General features: G+C 35.5%; 3 protein-coding genes across 7 annotated transcripts; 1 reads left to right on the top strand and 2 right to left on the bottom strand.

Moving 5' to 3' along the window:
• Positions 1-130: 130 nt before the first annotated feature.
• Osa (trithorax group protein osa) lies at positions 131-16,715 on the bottom strand. Of its 5 annotated transcripts, none has more exons than XR_011801556.1 (22): positions 15,594-16,715; positions 15,292-15,414; positions 15,009-15,215; positions 14,676-14,735; positions 11,194-11,326; positions 11,005-11,100; positions 10,579-10,904; positions 10,108-10,501; positions 9,895-10,020; positions 9,639-9,820; positions 9,403-9,444; positions 8,547-8,744; positions 7,591-7,810; positions 7,333-7,509; positions 7,061-7,171; positions 6,717-6,876; positions 6,386-6,644; positions 6,082-6,247; positions 5,695-5,996; positions 5,288-5,527; positions 2,406-5,200; positions 131-2,306 (listed from the first exon to the last, which is right to left on the bottom strand). XR_011801556.1 is itself a non-coding variant. In XM_072016412.1 (22 exons), the coding sequence occupies exons 1-22, from the start codon at positions 16,431-16,433 to the stop codon at positions 3,242-3,244; spliced, it is 6,225 nt and encodes a 2,074-aa protein (XP_071872513.1). In that variant the 5' UTR covers positions 16,434-16,715; the 3' UTR covers positions 131-3,241. The 5 variants fall into 5 exon arrangements, 4 of the variants coding, with proteins under 4 accessions (XP_071872513.1, XP_071872510.1, XP_071872511.1 ...); XM_072016412.1 differs by having other exon boundaries at positions 131-5,200; positions 15,594-15,832; positions 15,929-16,715; XM_072016409.1 differs by having other exon boundaries at positions 131-5,200.
• A 748-nt stretch (positions 16,716-17,463) lies between these two features.
• Positions 17,464-20,086, top strand: Gmppb (GDP-mannose pyrophosphorylase B). Its single transcript, XM_072016483.1, has 5 exons — positions 17,464-18,033; positions 18,326-18,542; positions 18,606-18,999; positions 19,077-19,470; positions 19,549-20,086. The coding sequence occupies exons 2-5, from the start codon at positions 18,390-18,392 to the stop codon at positions 19,715-19,717; spliced, it is 1,110 nt and encodes a 369-aa protein (XP_071872584.1). The 5' UTR covers positions 17,464-18,033; positions 18,326-18,389; the 3' UTR covers positions 19,718-20,086.
• On the bottom strand, positions 19,777-22,527 carry Sse (extra spindle pole bodies like 1, separase). The gene is made up of 9 exons (XM_072016458.1): positions 22,184-22,527; positions 21,813-22,029; positions 21,450-21,742; positions 21,229-21,365; positions 20,940-21,156; positions 20,553-20,863; positions 20,323-20,490; positions 20,109-20,254; positions 19,777-20,013 (listed from the first exon to the last, which is right to left on the bottom strand). Exons 1-9 carry the CDS (start codon positions 22,391-22,393, stop codon positions 19,868-19,870), a joined length of 1,845 nt encoding a protein of 614 aa, XP_071872559.1. The 5' UTR covers positions 22,394-22,527; the 3' UTR covers positions 19,777-19,867.
• Between the last annotated feature and the right edge of the window lie 235 nt (positions 22,528-22,762).

Raw genomic sequence — 22,762 nt, 5'->3', positions numbered from 1 at the left:
AAATTCTCTATGTAATATCGCGAAATTTAAGATAATCATATACATACATATTTTCATACTCTCATCGTTAGTTCCCATAGATCACGGTTTCGTATATCAGAGAGTCAGACATATCTACATATTATAGTCATTTGGATAAAGTACGTCTAGTTTATTTCATAATTTATTTACAAAAAGTCTTAGTAAATTACACTTACAGGCATCTCCACTCGAACTAAAGTAAATAATTTAAGAACTACACGTATTTAGATATCTATAGAGTAGGATACTTTGGGGTCAGGGAGAAGCTGGGATTAGGGAAAGTGTTCTGTTTTAATGTGTTACCTCATCATCGTTATTCTTCTTCTATTCTCCTTTTTTCCTCCTTTCTCCTCACCTATTTATTCCTCAAACAAAGTCGAATCTAAATCGTTTTCATTTTTCCCGTTTTTGTTTTCTTTTATTTTATACATGCTACCCTTATGAGAACCGAAACACCGTTCATTTTTATGTATGAAATCCGTTTCTACGAAATGAGAAAAGGAAGTACCGACATAGAAGGTGTGCGACGATGAAATCGAATGTAAGTTGTCGTTCATTTCGGCGGACATTAAAAATGAGAATGGTCTTTTCTCGTTTTTTTCTTTCCGTTACATTAGATAAATGTATATGCAAGAACCGTCGAAATATGTGCAAAAAGCTGACAATGGGGGGAATAGTACTTGTTAGTTTTTTTCTCTGTTTACAATAACATGCGCTTTGAAAAGCATAAAAGTTTCATGATTATAAATACGTCCCATCGGAATCACTTGAATGGCACGATCGAGAGCTTAGATCCGAAAATTCTATGTTTCTCACCCTTTTCCGGATATATTTCTTTTCAGTACATTATTAAAAACTTTCTCTCTCCGTCTCCCTCCCTCCCTCTATCATTCGCTCCCTTTCACTCACTTTCAGTCTTACACTTCGTATCTTTTTCTTTTTTCCGAAGATGTTATTATTACTACAATGTTGTTTCTCTTCGATTTCTTCCTTTATCACTTAGTACGTGTTGAAATTTGATCACAACGGCATTTAATTATACGTACGTTTATCCCAAAAAAGAAAAAAAAACAGAAAAACCGCATAAATATTGTTTCTTCAAAGAATTTTCCTCTACTTTGCAAAGTAGAAAAGTGCAAAAAAAAACAAAATAGAATGAATTAGAAATAAAAAATAAAACAAAGCACTCAAAAAAAAAAAAAAAAAGGAAAAAATAATGTGTGAAATACTATCTCGATAATTTCCATCAGAGTGGGATAGCATTCTTTGTAAGGTACGTAAATATGTTAAGCTGCCACTTGTCTATCGTTTAATATTTTGCTCTCGATCTTTATCCGTTCTTTTTATGTGTAAGCTTATATATATACATATAATTACTATATATATAGTTATACATATAAATATATATAATTATATATATTTGTATATATGTACATATACAATGTGTATACAGCAATATTTTTGTTTTGACAGACACTATTCCCCACCCCTTTTTCTACCAGCACCCCCATCCTTCGTGCATACAACCAAGACATTCATTCGCGCTCTTACCATCATTATACAACATACAAACTTTTCCTTGATGCACACGAGGATCAAAAGCACGCGAAGAGATGTATGAAATCGCACGCGTGCAATCTATTCCTCCAATTTTCTTCTTCCTATCGTACTCTACATGCACACGTATTTAAAAGACGAATCGATTTAAGTTGTCTCGTCTCCATCTATATTTTTCTAATTTCTTATTTGTTCTTTCCCTTTGTTTCTTTTTTCATCCTTTTTATCAACTCATACACACACGCATACATAGGTTGTCATTCATGTCTCATTCAAACAATAGTCCTCTCTCTTTTTCCTAACAGCAAAATGATCACACGCTATTTTTCAATGCTTCTCTCAACTTCTTTTTTTACTTTTTTCTTTTTTTTGTGTTTTGTCTCTCTTCAATCATTCGTGCTTTCGTTCATTCTTTCACGAACTAACTCTCATTTACATTCATTCGTTAATCGGTCTTTCTTTACCCATGCTCTCGCCCTCTCAGTCCTTCACTTTCTCTCTTTTCTAGCAATGTCTTTCTTCAGTTCTAGTTCTGCCTGTGCTTCTAAAGTCGAGACTCTCGGTGGCCTGTTTTTCTCTCATATTTTCTTTTTTGTCTGCAAGGGAGACCACCGTGGGCGTTCGCGCCGAGTTGCATCATCTTTCATTATTTCATTTTTTCCTTTGTGTAATCATCATCACACGGCGCGGCGCAATTCGAAATAAGATTCAATGGAAGTGTGTGTTATCTACAAAATATCTTAATTACTCGCTAATTACAGCACAAAACATGCAAATATAAAAATTTGCATTATATTATCGTTAATATTTATATATATAATCGTCACCCGATATTATCGCTCCACATCGCACCATTTTAGGTTCGTCAAAACAGATTTCTTTTTTTTTTAGTTTCAATCGTCTCATTTTTTCTTTTTATATATATATTATTATGCTGCTAAACGTTTGTTTCATTTCTCTCATCTTTCTAACATCTTTGTTTCATTTTTTTTTTCTTTTTTACTCCCTCCCTGTCGTCCCTCTATCACTACACCCCATTTAATATCTCCACGAGTTCTCTCATTATTTCCGTTTCTCGGCTTTTCTCTGTTCACAGTTTAGTCCTTTCTCTCGCGAAATTTTCTTTCTTCTTCGTTAACTATGAAATATCTTACACTATCGATATTATCCCAATTCATCAAGTAGGAAAGGTATACTCGACGTGCATTGACGCAAATATCGTCGCAGTATACCTTAACTCACTAACACCGATAATTAACTTTCTTACTCCTCTGGTTTTTTTGTTATTCGATATAAAACTACAACCACATGGCGTTATATATTATATCGACACTTTGTTCCTTCTCTACACACTCTATATCCCGCGTTTCCTTTCTTTTCGTCGCTGTTCTCTTTATATAATTCTTCATTTCACTCGCACTCCATTTAACTACCTTTCTAACAAATTTTCGCTCTCTATCTCGCTCTCATATTCCCTAAAATGAATAGCAGCAACGGCAGCTTTTTTCTCTACAAGCTGTCTCTTTCTCCGTGTCTTTTGTTTGGAAACAAAAACTGATCATCATCATCACTTTTTGCACAAAAGGGGCTAAACAAACAAACACCCGCGGATCAATCAAGAACAAAAATGAAGAAAAATATACCATCCGTTAGTAAAAGAAAGTTACGTGCCCCTAGAACACTGGAACAATACACGAGCAACGATCGCGGCCACTTGCTGATCTAAAATTTGACTCATCACCAAGGCGAGTAATCGTGATTCGTGCTGTAATAGCAGAGTTCTGTTATCAGGATGCCTGGCGAGGTTCAGCAGCGTACCAGCAGCACGTCGCAGCATGTCCAAACTGGTGCCCATTGACTCAGGATTATCACGTAGTGCAGCCAATCCATGTTGATTTGCAACCCCCAATGCACTTGATTCCGCCTGTTCGATAAACGCCACCAATAGGGCCACGCAAGGTGTCTGCAAAGCGATCGTACGAGCCACACCACTGTCTGCTGCAGATAGAAAGTGAAGCAAGTTCACGCCGAACTCGCGCAACACTTGCTCTTCACTTCGGCAGAGTAGCCTGGTCAATACCGAGCAAAGTCTCTGAAGTCTTGAGTACGGGGGTGTAGCAACTACTAGATCCACGTTGCATTCCGTCACGCAAAGCTTGCACAAAGCCTCCAGTGCTAGTCGTTGCGGTGATAAAGAAGAATTCGGGCCAACAGTGGGGAAAGGATCTTGTCCATGAGCAGCAGGACACACCGCCCAATGCAGAAGACCATCCAACACCGGTCGAGATATTTCTTCTGGGTGTTGACTTAGATCCATGTGACCGGCTATGTTTGCTGCCATAACCAGCACGTTTTCTCTGATGTGATGCAAAAAATCCCACCACCATTCGCTCTCTCCTTGTAAGCTGCTGCAAGAGTCTGCGAAATCTGCGTCCTCCTCGCGATCGTAGTTTCGTGTCTTCTGCGTCCTTACCGGATGTTCGTGATGCAGTAACAATAACTTACCAAGAAGACTCAGAAACGTTACATTCTTGGCAAATTCAGCCTCGTTGCCCGGGATAAATGTGAGATTCCTTAGAATTGTGGACAAACAGACGCAACGTCGAGCCAGGTTATCTTGCGTCTCGGTAACAAGGTACAAACTTGCTTCGTCCCTCGAGTAACTCTCGTCCTCATAGTCGCTTATTCGTCTTCTTTTTAACGTGCCAGCTGGATCTTTTATGTTTAATCTTGGTCCCTCCTTATTATCATCTTTCATTACTGATTCTTGTTCCTCGTTTTCCACTTTGATCTCAATTTTCTCCACCTCGGCGTTACTTGTCATGTCGTTCAAACCATTTTGTGTCGGCACAGCCTCATCTTCGGGTTTCGGTATGTCTGCAAAGTGTTCGCCCATATTGTTATTCACCTTTGTCTCGGTGTCACACTCTTTCTTGAACCCATCATTCTTTTTCTCAAATAGTTCTCTCGTAAGATCGTTCATCTCAACCGGTTCTTTCTTAATCCTCGACAAAACATCACTCAAAGTTTTTGTCTTCTTCTTCTTGTCTAGCTGTTTCTTCTCATTCGTTTCTTTTGGTTTCTCCCCGGGTTCAGCTGTCTTTTGAGAGAACTCTGATGCTTCGAGTGTACCAGAATCTGCTTTGGTTTCGTCTTTCATATCTGTACACTCTACTTCCTTCTGCAGCAAAGGCGGTTTCTCGTCTCGAAGGAGGCGGGCAAATGGTACTGATCCTATTTCAGATTGAAAACACGTCACTATGTACTTAGTGGTATTATTATCGACTTGCCAGGGTTCAGTTTCTGATTCACAGTCTTGATGATCCCAAGACCTCCTTGTGTCTAGAACAAACAAATCGTCGTCCCTTGGAACGATTTTTACTGGACGACCTCGTCTCGATAGAAACGTGTAATTTGCTGATGAAAGTAATTTCGTTCGATCTTCAGGATCAATAGGACGTGTTACGGCACCGAGATCGACCTCTGGACCATCTGCCGATTGATTCCAATTTCGATCATCTTCGTTTACTGATGATTCGAACATATCGGACAAAGAACGTGAGAAATGTTCCAACAAAACATCCAACAGCCCAGGTAAGTGTGTCAGCCCGAAATAACTTACCTGTAGAATTCATTTCGTTATCGTTTAGTACTTACGTTTATTCATTATTGTGTATGAAGATATTAAAATATATCAAATGAAACTTACAGAAGAGTCATCGAATAGTAAGATATTTAATACGTCAAGAGCCCAACAGCTTTCGGCTAATAAGCCTGACCTCAGGGCCATCATAATACGCCAAGCTTCTATCGGTGCTACATCAGCACGTGTAAGTTTCCGCCGTTTATACAGAAGTGGTGTCATCGCTTCAACACTATCGGGAGGGAATGTCATTTCTCTTTTCGATGTTGGTTGCTGGCTAATCATGGGATTTATACCAAGCTGATTCTGTGAACCAATATCGATTTATGAACAAAGGACATACAACAAAAATAAAAAATATTGATTAATGCAACAACAGCAGAAAATAAGAAATGATTAAAAAAATAAGACTAGATGACTAAAAAGGTTCGAAATTTAATTGAAATAAACATACTAGCTACAAAATAAATTACCTGATGATTTCCAGGTGTAGGATAAAGAGGGGACGGTTGATTCGTATAACGATGATCCCACGGTGGAGGAGCGTGAGCTATAGCATTCAATGTCGGCTGAGGTGTGGTTCTATTTGGTTGCTGGCTACCCCACTGTTGACTATTAGGAAGTACTGATGAAGGTGTAGAAGAAGCAGACTGTGGTGTTTGCTGTTGCGGTTGTGGTTGTTGTTGCTGTACCTGGGGTTGTGGTGGTTGAGATGGATATTGAACTCTATTATTTCCACTATTACTATTGTACTGATTAGTTGTATTTGGCCATCCTGTAAATAAGGATATCTCGTGTAACGTGTTTATTCGTGTATTTTAATGCGCTTAGCTATCGCATCTATATTAAAATACATTTACCTGGGTAGGCTGGTCGTTGTTGATTATATTGCGGATACTGTTGGTCTTTGGCAAAATCTGGGTGACGTCTAGGTGGATTTGGACCTGGCGGTGGCGGTGGCATATTCTTATTCGCACTTGCACCACCTGAGTATATCTGTGTTCCTCCAGGAGCTCCATATCCACCCTTTAATATTGACCATAACATTTGATTCCATTTATAATAATAATAATAAAAAATATTTATTATAAAATACTATGGTAAAATGAAAATTAAAAATAAAAATGTAAGAACAAGAATAGGAAATAGAACATATAATATCACCTGTTCCGGTCGATAATAATCTTGAGGGCAAGAATAAGACGAAGCAGCAGAAGGCTGTGAAGGTGAAGAAGGTTGGCTCGTTGCCGTTTGTTGTGGTACAGTAGGTGGATGTGCTTGAGGCGCAGATGGATAGCTATTACTTCTTGCATTAGGTGGTGTACCCGCCGAATAATTTGCTGGCTGTTGACTACTACTATATCTATTGTATATATCTTGTCCGCTAGCATTGTTCGGCGGCATATTTCCTCCAGGGTATCCTCTGTAAGAGTCCTGAAAGTTATACTCCATTCTTTTGTTAAATAAATGGTTCGAAATGAGTTTAATCTCTAACCTATCAACGTCTGGTACATAAGGTGAATAATGTGATCGTGGTGAGTAAGGTTGATTAAATTCTCCCTGTTGTGACAGCGTGTTTGCTTGCGACCGGTTGTACTGATCTTGAGGGTAGTTTTGGTAGGAACCTGTATTCTGGTAACTGCCTTGTTGTATGCCTGTTTGAATGCAAAATCAGTCTGTTTTAAAAGTATATCAAGAAAAAAATTCGAATAACGTTATTACAAATAACAACAAAGAGAAGATAGTAAAGCAAAATGTCGTGTGAGAATATTGAAAGTAAACGTAGAAAAAATAAGTTTAGTTGTATGTTGTGAAAGGAGACAAGGGTGAGAGAAGTACCTGAGGCTCGTAGCGGACCAGGGTGGGGCGTTGCGTTCGACTTGCGAAAAAGGCGTCCCACGCCGTCGTCGAACGGATTCGTGCTATTCTGCCCGCCCTGGTTCAAACCACCTACCAGAACATATTCTCTCAACCGCAATTCCTTTCACATGCTTGGTAAAGTGTTTATTATATCGAACACTTTTCCAAATTGTTCATTATCAAGATTTTATATATTCAATATAAAATGTTTCAACATAGCGAAATTGAAAAATAGAAAAAAATTTTCTTACCTTGATGTGGAGAAGGTGCACTACTCTGACTAGGTGGTCTCGGAGGAGGAGGTGTATACTCTGACGAGGGTCCTCCGGGTGTACCACCAGTATAACCACTCTGATAACTTCCATAACCATCCATGGAAGCATTACTTGATCCAGCAGCAGGGAAGGAATCTTGTGAATTGGAAGATCCTAAAGATACGAAGTTAATGTTAAATTAATTAAAAATAAAAAAAACAGTCATTTTAAGTTTTTAATATTGTCAACAGTTACCTGGTGAGGGTACGGAGGCAGTTCCCTTTGATGGTTTCTTTTTTGAACCAGCTTCAACTTGATTTATGATAGGCTGAGGATCGACACCTCCACGGTCGAAATGACATTCATACGCTAACAAATGCTTGGTGTAGTGTTTCCTTAGTGTGTATGCTGCACTGCTACTTGCACCAATGCCCAATAATCCAGCTATATCTTTCCACGTTTTATTTTTGGTCACCTATAGAAAATTAAAGTCAATTTTTTCATCAGTGTTTGCCTGATTTTTTGTTTTAGCAGAGAATCCAAACAGACAAAAATCTGCATCTTGAAAACGCAAAATAAAAACAAAAAAATATATGGAAAAAATATTACGGCGGCTAATCTAAAAAGAAATCAAGTAACGCGATCTTTCTTTCTGTATATACAAATACCTCGATTCCTGATCATGCAAGTATGAAAAATGAAACGAATAGACAAGAATACAATCGAAACGAATTACCGTTATTACATTGATATTAAAAGTTTATTCTTCGCTGAATATTAGAATAATTCCATATAGCACCAAGGTTTGTAGATCAGGGCGTTTTCCATACGCGTCGAACGACTACTTTAAGAAAAGACGAGTTAAGCTTCTTTTTTCTTCATAATTTTATAAACAGTATACAAGAAAAGAAAAAATACTACGTAGCAAAAAATACAATATAAATCATGCACACTTCAGCGCACACAGAAACAAAGCATATTTTACAATTGTATACGTCAAATATATAAACAAATACTGCCGGTGTAATTGAAAATGCCAACAACAGAAACAAAAACTCGGATAGCTTTGGCCGAGTCATTGATGTGTTTTTCTTTTGGCATATATCAAAACATGTATACACAATATTGAAACGAACAAAAATATAAAACACATAGAATTATGAAAAAAACTACTATAAAGACACCGAGGGCTAGATGGAACTACACTGCACCTTGCATACCTCCATGAAGCCCCCCCTCTCCTTCACGTAGAGGTATAGCCGAAATAGGTCGAGGGGGTTCTTGGAGATGGTAGGACAGCTAGTAATAGGTGTTCTTCGTTCTTCCATGAAGTTAACTAATTTATCCAACCATGTTCTTCGTTCCATTGTATCATCCATTTCATACAGCTTTGCTAAACTGTCTGGTTTCTGGAATTATCATTATGAAACCTGTTAACTTCCTCTGAACTGAATGATTGTCATGATTTTTCTTGAACACTTTGGTGTACTATTCTTTCTAAAGATACTTGTTAATTTACAATGTCATTTAATTGCTTATAATTAACAATTATATATTTTTGAGTAAAATAAGTGATGACACAAGTGATAGATCTTTCATGCAAAAAGTACTGTTTTATAAAAATACTATTTGAAATGATAGTAGAATAAAAAAAGAGATACCATGCAATTACATAAATCAAAATAATGTAATGTTTTCAAAATATTAAAAAATGTAGAGAATAAGCAGAAGCTACAACTTTCTTAGGACATGTCATTTCTTGTTATCCAAAAATTTATATTTTTGCTTAATTAGTATTGGAGATTATGATATAAATACGCGTCTGTACGAAATATAACTGTTGTATAACAATTGTTGGTAGTCACACACTGCTTGATAATGAAAATAAACCAATAGTACATGGATATTTTTATAAAAATACAACATTAAAATAGAGAAAGTTCAAATAATTATTATAATTGCTAAGCAAATATCAAGATATTTAGATCAAACAAAGTACAAAACATTCAGTGTGTATAGTATGTTGTGCAACAGTATGATAAATACTTATAGTGAATAAACAGTAACCTTAGGTCTGTACGGGTCTTGAGGCACATGACTGTTAAATACCTGTAAAATATATAAAATATTGAAAAGTCAAAGAAAACCATAGCATAAAAACACATATCCCTGATCATATATCATTCTTAAAATTTTCATGTAAAAACATTAAAACATGCAATATAAAGATACAGATATACATACGAAAGTAGTAACCATTATGTCAGATTCTTAAGAACCATATAACGAAACGAAATACATACAGGACTAGCAGGAGTACGTGGCCAACCAGGGCTGTTCATATCAGGATATTCTTCATGTATCGAGTTAATACTCGCAGCACCAGGTGATGGAACTGTACTCTGTGGTGTAGTTGGATGACTATGATATCCTCCCATCATATCCTTCCGTACCTTTGGTGGAAATGTTGGATCTTCTCCAGAAGCTATATTAAAATAAAATTATGCATTTTTCACAAATAAAATGAATGTTAAAGAATTTTTAACATTTTGTACTAACCAGCTGATGCATTTGACAACGTCGACTGTTGAGAACCTTCATCTAAGGATGTACCATCAGGACCAGTTGTTATTACAGATGTAACAGTTCCACTTGAAGTGGAAGTAACATTTATAACTGATGTACCTATATGATCAACCAGTATTTTTAATCTTCCATCTGTTAAGTGAATTACCCAAAACGAAATACGCGGTAAATGAAAAATGGATATACCTGAAGCAGTGGTAGTTATGCCACTATCATTAGAAGTTTCAGTAGTAAGATCTGCAGAACTATGGCTAGTTGGTGTTGGTGTTGAAGCGGGATGTGAATTGGGTGTAGTACTTGGTGGAGGCATTGGACTTCCTTCGTGATTGAGAGGTGGTGTAGCCGCAGGAGTATGCAAATGTGGTACAGCTGAGCTGGTTGGTGGTGGCTGACTACTAACGTGATTAGGGGATGGAGGTGGAGGACCCATTGAACTTGCTGGTGGACCCATATTACCAATCACGGCTACTCCAGGGGCACCTGGTGGTACCATACCTGTTGTACCACTACCTCCATAAACCTGAGGTGGTCCTGGACTAGGTGGCATCCCTGGTGGTACACTATTAAATCCCATTTTATGCTGCGAAAAGGGCAGTACATTGATTTTGTGTAAATAATATAAAATTCTTACTTTCTTAAAAAATACAGTTGACTTACTGTATATGGAGGATATTGCACCAAATTATTGGGCCTATTAGAAGCTTGATACTGATTGTTGGGTGGTGGTTGTGAATTAGCTGGAGATGGATATCCCTGTGGAAATTGTACATGTGGACGGGGAGGTGGATAGGGACCTTGCCCATGATAACCCCCAGGCTGACCTGCAGCCGTTCCACCAGCTGCATATCCCATACCACCACCCATTGGGTTTATTCCACCAAGGCTTGTAGAACCAGGTCCTGGTTGAACAACACCAGGACCAGTGTTATTCATTTTATAGCTATGCATGTGTGGCGAAGGACCCAATGGCTGCTGGTATGCTCCTAAAAGCATAAGTTTATATGTTATATTTTATACATACACACACGCACGCGCGCGTATAAAAGACAAAGTATAAACAAAAGATTTACATCTTTCATTTACCTTGAGTTGTCATAGGAGAGTGACTCATTCGTGCTGGTCCACTACCATCTGACTGGCTACTTGACGGGCGTGGAGGCATCTGAACGTTTTGTTGGCCTACAAAAAACAAGAATACAAAATTTTATTCAAAAAACTAAGGAATTAATTAAAGTAATACTTCAGTAAAATATGAACCGAAAATATACAAACCAACAGCAGGGGACATCGAGCGAGAACCTGTAGATCCTGTAGGAGAAGGGGTTGGTCTCATCCCCTGTGAATTTGGTGTTCCAGGACAAGCAGGTCCATTCGAACTATCGTTACTATTTTGTCCAGATAATTCCTAAAATATAAAACATATAAAAACATCTTAGAAAATTCTTACATTCAAACAATGCTTCCATAAAAGTATCAAATATAATTAAAACAAGATAATAATACATCTAATGCTCAAAACTCTTAATCTTTGAACTTAATTACAAAACTTTAGAAATATCAGATGAATATAGTAGTTAATATCATCTATATAAAATGCCTAAAATAATTATAATATAGAGAAAACCATAAACAGAATTATGTAAATATAAGTTATTCCTGAATATAATTGCAACTTTTTAAACAATTTACTTCATTTTACATTTCATTAGCTTCAGCACGAAAGCTGTGTTAGCGAGATTATAAATAAAGAAGTAAATAAATATATACACACATGCGTATACACACACAAATGAAGGTAAAATAAAAAATCCACTTCTTAGAACGCAACATTTACGTTCCTTTTATATACGTTGTATACTTTCTTTGTTGTCACAGTTTAACCATAAGAAAATTAGGAAATGCACTCTACACACGCGGCCACTCGCCACTAATCGTACGATGCAACATAACACGTCATATACACGCGCATGTTTCAACGATATTTTATATATACGTACATAACATACGTCGTATACAGTTGGCATGTATGTGGAACAGCGCGCGCGCCTATGTATGTGTATACGTAACACCTCGCACAGATCGTCACTATGATACATTGAAAGAGCGCGCGGGTGCATTAGAAGAGAGAGAAGAGAAGAGAAGGGGATTGAAGGGAGGTCAAAGTGAGAGATGAGGAGAAAAAGAGAAAGACAGACCGAATATAAGTACAAGAGAAGAATTACGCGAGTGAGATAGATGGAGACACATAGAGAGAAAGAGAAAGAGAAAAGTACATCGTTACACCTACCAAGCAGTGGATAGTTCATCCGTACAGAAGACGATTAGAGACTTCCTCGGATGTATCACGGAACGTATAGTATATACTGTGTCGGACACAAGGACTCTCGGCATGACGCGAGAATCGAAGGAGAGGCGTTACCCCGCGCACTACGACAAAACCCACCATAGACCTCGTATGTTCCCCGTACGATTTTCACATGTTTTACGGGAATCTCGTGTAACAACGACACACTACGTTCAATCATGTGTAAATGAAGATAGTCGGTGGTTTGATATAAAACCACGCGAGAACGGGCATAATTTCTCGTCTGTCGACTATGGAACTGCTGTTGATTCACCGTGTACTTCGTTCGACCATCGCATGTTGTGTCAATAAGTCTCTCTCTCAGAGTGTTTCGTATCGTTAGGGTACAACCCTTCGATATCGAATTCTAAATTGGCAAACGGTACGATCGTGAAGGCCGCGTATTTAACAGGTTAGAATCGGACAGTTGATCGTCTACGTACGTGTACGTGGCCGGGAGTAACTAAAAACGTGATTCTTTTTATCGAGTGTTCCGTGACTTCGGTTTACAGATTTCGCGTCTAGCTGCTCGTTGGAGGGCGTTCTTTCGTGGCGCGGCAAGCGTTCGGCAACCATCGGTTATTTCCGTAGCTCCTCGGCGAAGAGTACCCGTGTGCTCCAAAAACCCCGAGAGAGTACGCGAGAAAGAAAACGTATAAAGTCAAACTACACGAGAAACAAACGCTTTTCCAACTAAATAAATTCTATGCAAATCCAATTAATTATAATAATATTAAAAAATCTTTGTTCTCGTTAAAATATTTTTATATGTTTTAGGTTATATCAATCAATACGCGTTAATAATTGTATCCTTTAAATGACTTAATTGTTGCAATTTAAACAACCATTGTTGAAACTTTTTAGCTTTCGAGAATTTAGTTCTATCTACATTATTTTTATACATTTAATACGCATATTCAATATGATTACGATTTTAATTAATACGAATTATGCGTTTAATCTTATAAAATAAGAAGAAATAATGAATGATAATATTAACGATATTATGTAATAATATTTTTATCCATCGATGCCATAACATCGTGAGGGAATAGGTTAAACGATGATAATCCTCAACTAAAATTCAACCGACATTTTTAAAACAGCATAGAAAACATGATCGATCTACTGAATTTAATCTAATAAAATTAGTAAATAACAAAATTTGTTCCAACACTGATTTTTCAGTAAATAAACGAGATTTTACACATCGAATAAAGACATAAAGTTATATGTAAACAGAGAGTTCTATTTAATACCGTTTAAAAAAAACTATATTGGACGTTTAAAATATATTCGCCGGTTTTCAGTCGCATCATGGGAATACGAGAAGTTCGATAGCATGTCGCAGAGTGACAGTTGCATGATCTAACGAACCGAATATAGCTGAACGATATAAAACGTCAGAAGTGGTGGGGAGAACTACCTCAGATACACAGTCCCCCCCCCTCAAAAGCGATTCGAGCGAATCACACACTCGCTCTCGCTTGCTTCTCTATACTCAGGTAACCTGTGTAACACTCATGCTTCTCCCACTAGACCGCTCATCTATATTGAAAGAAGTGAGAGACCCGATATAGGACAAAGAGGGATATACATGTTTGCACATACATGCGAGAGCGTATATGTTTGAAAAGGGATAGCGAGACGAACACAGTGGGAAAGAGCAAGCAAGCGAGCGAGAGAGAGAGAGAGAGAGAGAGAGAGAAGGAAGGAAAGAGGAAGAGGGAGAAGGCGGGAAGGGGAAGTCACTAATATCTGGGGCTCCAGCGGCCGCGCAACTCGCGCCCTAATCGAACTCTACAAGTCGCTTATTCTCCATCCCCACTTTCCACACCCTGCCCCTCCTACAGATAGGCAACCCATACTCGAGAGGTCTCCCTTTCGCTCACTCATGCTTGCTCTTTTCACGAGAGAAGTATTGAAGTGCTCCCGTCCACTGTATCCAAGATCAAATGGCACTTTATGCAACGTGAAATTAGAATTCGCTTTGCAATGCCAGTTATCGTGACCGACCACGTAAGAGCCACTGATGCTTTTATTGTTAAACCGTTCGTTTTTAAACGTGGCCCAAGTCGAGAACCAATCGTAACACAAACATGAAATAACAATAACACGTGCATACACGTGCATCCACGCGCGCATGTGCTTTCTAATTAAGATCAAAATAAATCACCGTCCGACGCTTCATTCGCGAAACATGAAAACGTTTTATTGAAAATTTCGCACCTTTCTGCTTTTCTTCTGGATTATTTGAATATTTTTAAAAGAGAATCTTATATGATACGTTATGGTTATTGATAACCTTGGATAATTTTGAGACACGTTATCAAGGTACTTTCTTGAATATATATATATATATATTATATACAATATATTATATATTGTTGCAAAATTTAATTGTACTCACCCCTGAATCTATTCCTTGAGTATTTGGTGTTGTTGATCGTTGCTGTAAGTTATGGAAACTCTGTAAGCAGAAACATAATTTATTATAAATCACATATCCATACATACAACTAAAAATATACTGATGAAAAAGTTCATTTTCTTACTTTTAACTGTTTACCTTGATACTTTGCAATTTTTTTAAAAAATTTTAGATGCAAATAAGATACTTTTTTGCTAATACATTAAGACAAAGGACAAACTTTGATATTCTTGTTTACATGTACAGCTAATAAAAATTCTTATATTATTACATCAAAAATACAAAAAGGTTTTTGTTATTTGTATAACTTACTTGAGATTGGCTAGTTGACTGTGGTTGTGGAGATGCAGAAGGTGGTGGTGCTGGGGATTGAGAAAGAGCACGCTGTGGTGATTGGCTGGAAGGATTGGTCTGATTGGCTGAAGGTGGTGGTGGATTTGGTGGTCCACCTTGATTCCAACCTCTCTGTTCTGTGTATAAACTGGAAGGATGGCTAGTTTGCGTAGTATATGAGTTTAGCTAAAAAGATATAAAAAGTTAATTAATAAGAGTAACTATTTTATTGAATAAACTTTGTAATCATTATTATAAATACCTGATGGTGGCTGTATGGTGCATGAGGTCTTGTAGGAGAAGAATAACGTTGTGTATATTGTTGATATGGCATAGGAGTTGGGGAACTTGGTCCTCCAGGTCCTGCATGCAATCTTGGTGACCCCTATGTATTTTACAATGTATTTAATTATTCAATTATTAAAACAAGTATTAATAATACAATTTATAAAGAATAAGATGTACATACATTATTACAAATGACAATTTATAGCTACAAAAGTAATGAAAACATAAAAGGTACTTTGTACACAGTTATAGATAGATGTAGGTTGTTATACTTACCGTCTGTGGAGGACGTTGGCCAGGTTGTGGATAAACCGGAGGGACAACTGGGGGTCGTTGAATGGGCCATGGTTGTTGATAAGGCTCTGGCCCCATTCCAGGATAATTTCCATGAAAACGGTGAACAGGCGTGGATGCTTGGAGTAACTGATTTAACGTTGGTGTTGGACCGGTAGCTTGCGATATACTTTGCCCTGATAAAAACCTTGGTTGACCCGGAAAACTGGTTGGCGTAGCCCCTACATATGCCAATCGTGATTCAATCTTGGAAGCTGCATAATGCTCTTCCATTTCGACCCGATGAACTCTTTCACTTTCATGTATTAAGTGTTTACCATGATAATCCAACTGTTTCCCTGGAAAGTCTCCATGCTTTCCCATGTACTCTGGTACCTGCTTCGCTGGATAATCGGTCAATGATTTGGAGGGAAATTCGTTTGATTTGTTGGTATACTCCTCCGGATAATCGCGTATTACGTTCGACGTGAACGGATGTCCGGGATGGTTTGGATGCCCGGGCGTATCGAGAGGCTCTTGTTTGCCGATAGATTCTTGAGGAGCTTGTCCAGCCTCCCTTGGTGATTTGACTTCACCGGCAGTGTGTCCACCAATGTCCTCGCGGTATTGACTCATCTCGAAACCCGTGTCCCCGCCGCGATTCACATATTTAAGCAGCTGGGCCGCGCCCCGGGACACTTTATCACCCGGCTCTGGATCCAGCTGCTGCTTCGTATTAACACTTGCACTATTCCCACCGACTTGCGGACGTTTCTGTGCACATTTCACGGACTCGTTCAGCTTCACATCGTTTTGTTGGCTCTCGGCTTGCGTCGCAGCCATGTTCTCTCCTCACGGAGCCATCGTCGTCTCATAAACTGGCCAATCGCGGGACCTCGTGTGTCTCGCGTACTATGTACTCGAAATCGAAATCCTATTCCGTTGAATATCTCCTATCGTACTCAACTCTTTCCACCACATCCTCAGTCAGACTAGCGAAGACTAAACACCGAACTAACAATTTTTGCTTCCTGCCGTTTTCAAAGTAGAAGGAACCAAAAAAAAACTCATACACGAACGTCAAAAGCAGCGTCGCATGTATTACGCCATCTTGCGGCTATACCGTCAATCATTCGTGCCCGTTTCAACTCTCATTTACAATCGGCGACTCTTCTCGAAACCTGATGGTCGCTCCGTTCGACGATTTCTTTCTAACCAATTTACGCCTCTATACTTCTATTGAAAATTCACCCCCACTTATATACACCAAAATATCGAATGAAATTGCGCTCGTATTTAATTCTTATACTTATGTATCAAATGTTCATTTATATCTAATAAATAACTTCTATTCATATACAAATATTTTAACAGAGATTAATTGTTCAAATTGCTAAATAAGATTACTATCTTACTGCGTGCTTATACCTACATTTAAAAAAAAGTCGCAATAGCAAAAAATATTAGGATGTAGTAAACAGAGAATAGATGAGTAATGTCTTTGCATAATATTGCACACTTATTTTTTTATCAATCCTCTTGCTGAAATTTTTAACAAGAAAGATAAAAATCAGTCATAAATAGTCATAATACAATACCTGTTTTTATTCTGTTTCTATATAAAAGATATTTACTTTGGCGCAAGCGCATAAAATAATGTACTATACGTAAGAGATTTAGATGCGGTTGTCTTTCGCTGGTATATTCACTCTTAATTTTGTGTATTAAAAGCCAAATAAAATGAAAAATTTGTTTAATTCACGTCGATTTTAGTCTTCTTTAAATGTAATTCGTTTAAGTTTTAACACTCAAATAATTCAACAATAATTATCCGCGATAAGAAACGTATTTGATACGATATTACTTTTTGTTACTAATCTGTATTAAAAATTGATTTCAAGGATAAAAATATCAATTAAAATTATTTAATTATATTTCCACAAATTAAAAATAATTATATATTCTTCACTTTTACAACAATTATAACGATTTTAACTCTTCCGTACTTTTAAAAAAATGAAGAGTGTAAAAATTCTTAAAAAAGTTTATGTGAAACAGATTCAATAAAAAATATTCAAAAAATGAATTCGACAAGTAAAGTGTATTTGTACAAATATTACGTGTATAAGTGACAAATAAATGATAGTAATGGCGCTATTGTAGTTTATTACGGATGATAAGCATTACGTAGTGTAATGTTAATTAAAAAATAAGTTAAGCCAATATGAATGATAGAAATTCCGATAAGAGTAATATCGTAAATGTAAAATATAAATCGATTAATGGTATTTGATTATATTAGTATTAAAAATTATGTGTGTATTCTTATCGCATACGTGTGTCGCTATGTACATATGTCTACGTGGTATTTCAATCCTACGTGGCAATATTCATCAGTAATGATTGTTTTCTACCTTTGCTCGTATCGATATATAGGAATGAGGTATATCTTTCATTAATTTTCTTTTCATTTCTGCGAAAAAAAATGTATTTGTGTATAATAAATACTTTGCAAACACATAATTAAATTTTTAGTATATTTTGTTTTCAATTGCACTTTTATACATTTTATTATATTATTAGTCAATTAATGAATAAAGATATATTACAAATACAGTTTTTTTTAATCAAACTGGATATATTTCATTTAAATATTTATCTTCATATATAATTCTGAATCTGTACACAATTAAAGCATATATACATTTTTAATCTTCAGTTTTAATATCTTTCAGAATAAAATCTGTTTCCAAATGTGTTTTACTATGAACACATTTTAAGTAGGATTATTGATGGGTGATGCAACATAAAAGAAAAAAGCTAGGAACAATGAGAGCTGTAATACTTGTTGGTGGCTATGGAACCAGATTGAGACCCCTTACATTAAGTCGGCCAAAACCATTGGTTGAATTTGCTAATAAACCAATGCTTCTACATCAAATAGAAGCTCTGGTATGTTGCAATATTTCTGTGATATTTTAACTTTTTATAAATTGATTGCAAAATTACATTTAGGTAGCAACAAATGTGACAGAGGTAATACTAGCAGTCTCTTATCGTGCAGAAGAGATGGAAAGAGATTTGAGCGAAGAAGTTAAAAAGTTAGGAGTACATTTGATCTTTTCACATGAACCAGAACCACTTGGCACTGCAGGCCCCCTCGCGTTGGTACATGATCTGTTGTGTGCAGGAGATGAGCCATTCTTTGTTTTAAATTCTGATATCATTTGTGATTTTCCATTTATGCAACTTTTGGAGTTTCATAAAAATCATGGTAGAGAAGGTACCATAATCGTAACTAAAGTAGAAGAACCATCAAAATATGGTGTAGTAATCTATGAAGATGATGGAAAAATAAAAAGCTTTGTAGAAAAGCCACAGGAATTTATTTCTAATAAAATTAATGCAGGTATTATATTTTTAACACTGAATTCAGATATATTAGTTTCTTAATGTTTGGTGCTATTAATTACTGTAATCTTATAGGCATGTACATTTTTAATCCAAGTGTCTTAAAAAGAATAGAATTGAAACCTACAAGTATAGAAAAAGAAATTTTCCCACATATGGCTCGGGACGGAGAATTATATGCAATGGAACTAACAGGATTTTGGATGGATGTTGGACAACCAAAAGATTTCCTCAAAGGTATGAGTATGTACCTGACATCTCTAAGACAAAAATCTCCAGAAAAATTACATTCTGGTCCAGGAGTAGTAGGAAATGTGTTAATAGATGAAACAGCAAAGATTGGGAAAGATTGTAGGATAGGACCAAATGTTACAATTGGCCCTGGTGTTATTTTATCTGATGGTTGCTGCATTAAAAGAAGCACTATTCTTAAAGCAGCTGTAATAAAAGAGCACACATGGTTGGATGGGTAAATGTTAAAGCAATTTATAATGTATATAGATAGTGTATTTTTGTGTGCTTATAATGTAAAGTGATGTCATCATAGGTGCATTGTTGGCTGGAGAAGCGTTGTCGGACGTTGGGTGCGAATGGAAGGTAATACAGTACTTGGTGAAGATGTAATTGTTAAGGATGAATTATATATCAATGGGGGTCAAGTTTTACCTCACAAGAACATTTCCAGTTCTGTACCGGAACCGCAAGTAATCATGTGACCAAGAACAGTACTTTAAAAATACACATTGAATATAATAAACGACCAAACTACGAAACATTTTATAAATAAAATTTTTACTAGCTTTTTTAATTACATATAAATTGATGTTTAGTATATATTTGTTTGTATCGTTTTTTATATTTACAATTTAAATGAGCTTTACCGGTAGTCCTCGTACTACTATTGCAGCCGCGGTCATATATTGAGAACAGATGTCTTTAGATTTTGCTATTGCTCTTAACATTTCAGATTCTGTAGATACATTTTGGGAGCTCTTACAATTTTTTAGAAATTCTAATTATCAAAAATTAAGAAAAAAATAAATTATAAAATCATAAACTTAAAAAATAAAAAAATTAAAAAGATACTTCATAATTTTTTATACTAACTTAGTGTACCCGCACACCACATATTAATATCAACATCAGTCCATGGTCTATTTAATGGAGATGGAATCCAATTACTAATGAAATTCGTTGTCATTTTATCAGTATCAGCGTCCGTAACTTCCCACAACATACCGAGCACACAAGGGCTAGCAATATAATATAAAATACCAAGTAATACATAAATAACTAAAGTTATAAAAAAATTTATTTTTACCTGCTGGCTATTAAATACTGATTTGGGACTCCATATGGTGGGTAACGTCCTCCTACTGTAAGTAATTTTACACTACTACAACCAAATAATAAAACAATTGATCTTACTCTGAGTCTTTCTATGCGTTCTCCTGGCAAGTATTGTATTCCATTGCCATGACCATTATACCTATGAAAAATAATAAATTATGAAAGTTAAAGAGATAAGATAATATTTAAAATAAACATTACATTAATATATCACGGTTAACAAGTGCATCTTCAAAAATTCCTTCTTGTGGTTCAACATTATACCAACTTTTCCAATCTGGTAACCAATATTCAATGAACAACTTCATACGTTTTTCCATTTTAGTTAAGTTACCAGAAGGATTGACTATACATGTACCCATATCATTTTTTGTATAAATTATTTTACAGCCATTCTCCATTGTACTTTCATGTTCTTTAAATAAAGCATATGCAATGTGCAGTGATGGAAAACGAGTAACAGGATGACATTTTAAAATTTCCATAGATTCAAAAGGTATATAATCCATATGCTGTAAAATGTTATATAACATATACCAAATTACAAACTTTATTTTACATTTTACAATGGGCATGCTCCAAACTTACTTCATCAATGACTAAAATTAATGTTTTCCTAATTGCATTTTTTAATTCTTCTATACAAGGTAGTTTCCCAAATATGGACAATATTATGTTATCTGCCAGCTTATTATAATCAGGAAGTATGTATTTTACCGCACGTGCTATTTCTTCTCTTGTGAGAAAGCATGCTGATAATGCTACTTTTCTTAACAACCACTTAGATCTTTTTGTTATCTTTTTTCTATAATGCATAATACAATTAAATACACATATTTCAAAAAATTGTTTAATTATTAACTTATTCTTTACTTACGAATTTTTGTTATCAGATATTAGTTTGTCAATCATTTGTACAGTAGCTGCTACTATGTCATGTTTGTTTATTGGATCTGCTATAAATAAGATTCTCCACTCTCGTAACCATGTATATTCTAATGCTTGGATAGCAGTCTACATATATGTAGGCATAGATATATACATATATATAGAGAAAAGTTATTAAATTTACAAAAATTATGTTTATTATATAAATACCTTCATACTTATATTTTGCCTTTCTCTCATTTTCCAATATAATTCATTATTCGCATAAGTAGCTTCTAATTCTGACCTATTATTAGAAAGTAATTTCTGAATTTCATAACAGATATCGTACGAAGAATCTAACTTTGGTTTTGGTAATGTTATACAGAAGGGTTCTGTTTCTTTGGTCCCTGTTGGCAATATGGTAATATGCATTTCATGCATTGCATGTGGTATAGTTCTATTATGTTTAAATATATCTCCTGGAGACCTATACTGTCTAGTGATTTGAATCATATACCATTCTATATAAAAAAGAAAGATTTATAACAGCTTTAATACATTCAATAATATTTAAATATTTTATTTTCTTACCTTTGGGCAAATCAAAGAGTTTTGCCTTTAAATTATCAACTCTATTCGTATCATTTATATTAAATCCAACATAAGAAGCTTTAAGTCCAGAAGATTGTTGTGTATTTAAGATCGATTCACGCATTTCTGTTTTCACACTTCTATGCAATATTTGTTGACGAAGTATCACTGCATGTGACTCAATTAAATGAAATATAGCTTCAAACTCATTACCAATCTACAAACATTATTTATAACTTTACCAAGGAATACTTAGTTCTATATTGTTTAGGTGATTTCGTTAAATTGTTAATCAATAATTACTTAATTTTTATATTATTAAATAATTATATTCATTCTATTTGTAATTATATATAAAATCAATATAATACCTTTAAATAACAAAGTGCCAACATTTTGTTGAGATTTGCATATTCGACACTTCCTATGTTACATTGTACCTCTGTGAATAATTTTTCGATATTCCTTTTTACACCTTCTATGAAATTAGTTTCTTTAATATCCGATGTTGTTTCACACTTGTCATCATTTAAATGACATTCGTGTAAAATTTGAAAAATTTCGTCCATGTTAATACACATAAATCACTTTAAACATAATAACTTCTTTACCTTTTAGCGGTTTGTGGCATTAGTTGTAAGTTTTAACTGTTATTTCAAACGATTCAAATTCAAATATGACTAACGACGAGAATGCTACTTATATGTATGTATATGTATATACGTATACATATTAGGTTAGGGAAGAATAATAATAGAGTATCAATTATTTATAATTTCTATGTACTCTTATTTAAAATAATTTTACATTTTGGATTCCCATCCTATATATTTAAGAAAGTATATGTTTAAATAAAATATTTCATGTTCCAAAGGATCCAAAATAAACATGAATATACATAAGCAAGACATATCAGCAAGATTCAGATATTATATGGCATTTGAAAAGCC

This window comes from Bombus fervidus, chromosome 14 (assembly GCF_041682495.2).
Source record: "Bombus fervidus isolate BK054 chromosome 14, iyBomFerv1, whole genome shotgun sequence".
NCBI lineage: Eukaryota > Metazoa > Arthropoda > Insecta > Hymenoptera > Apidae > Bombus > Bombus fervidus.
Note: the sequence above shows the minus strand (reverse complement) of the source record. Positions and strands in the feature narration are given on the sequence as shown.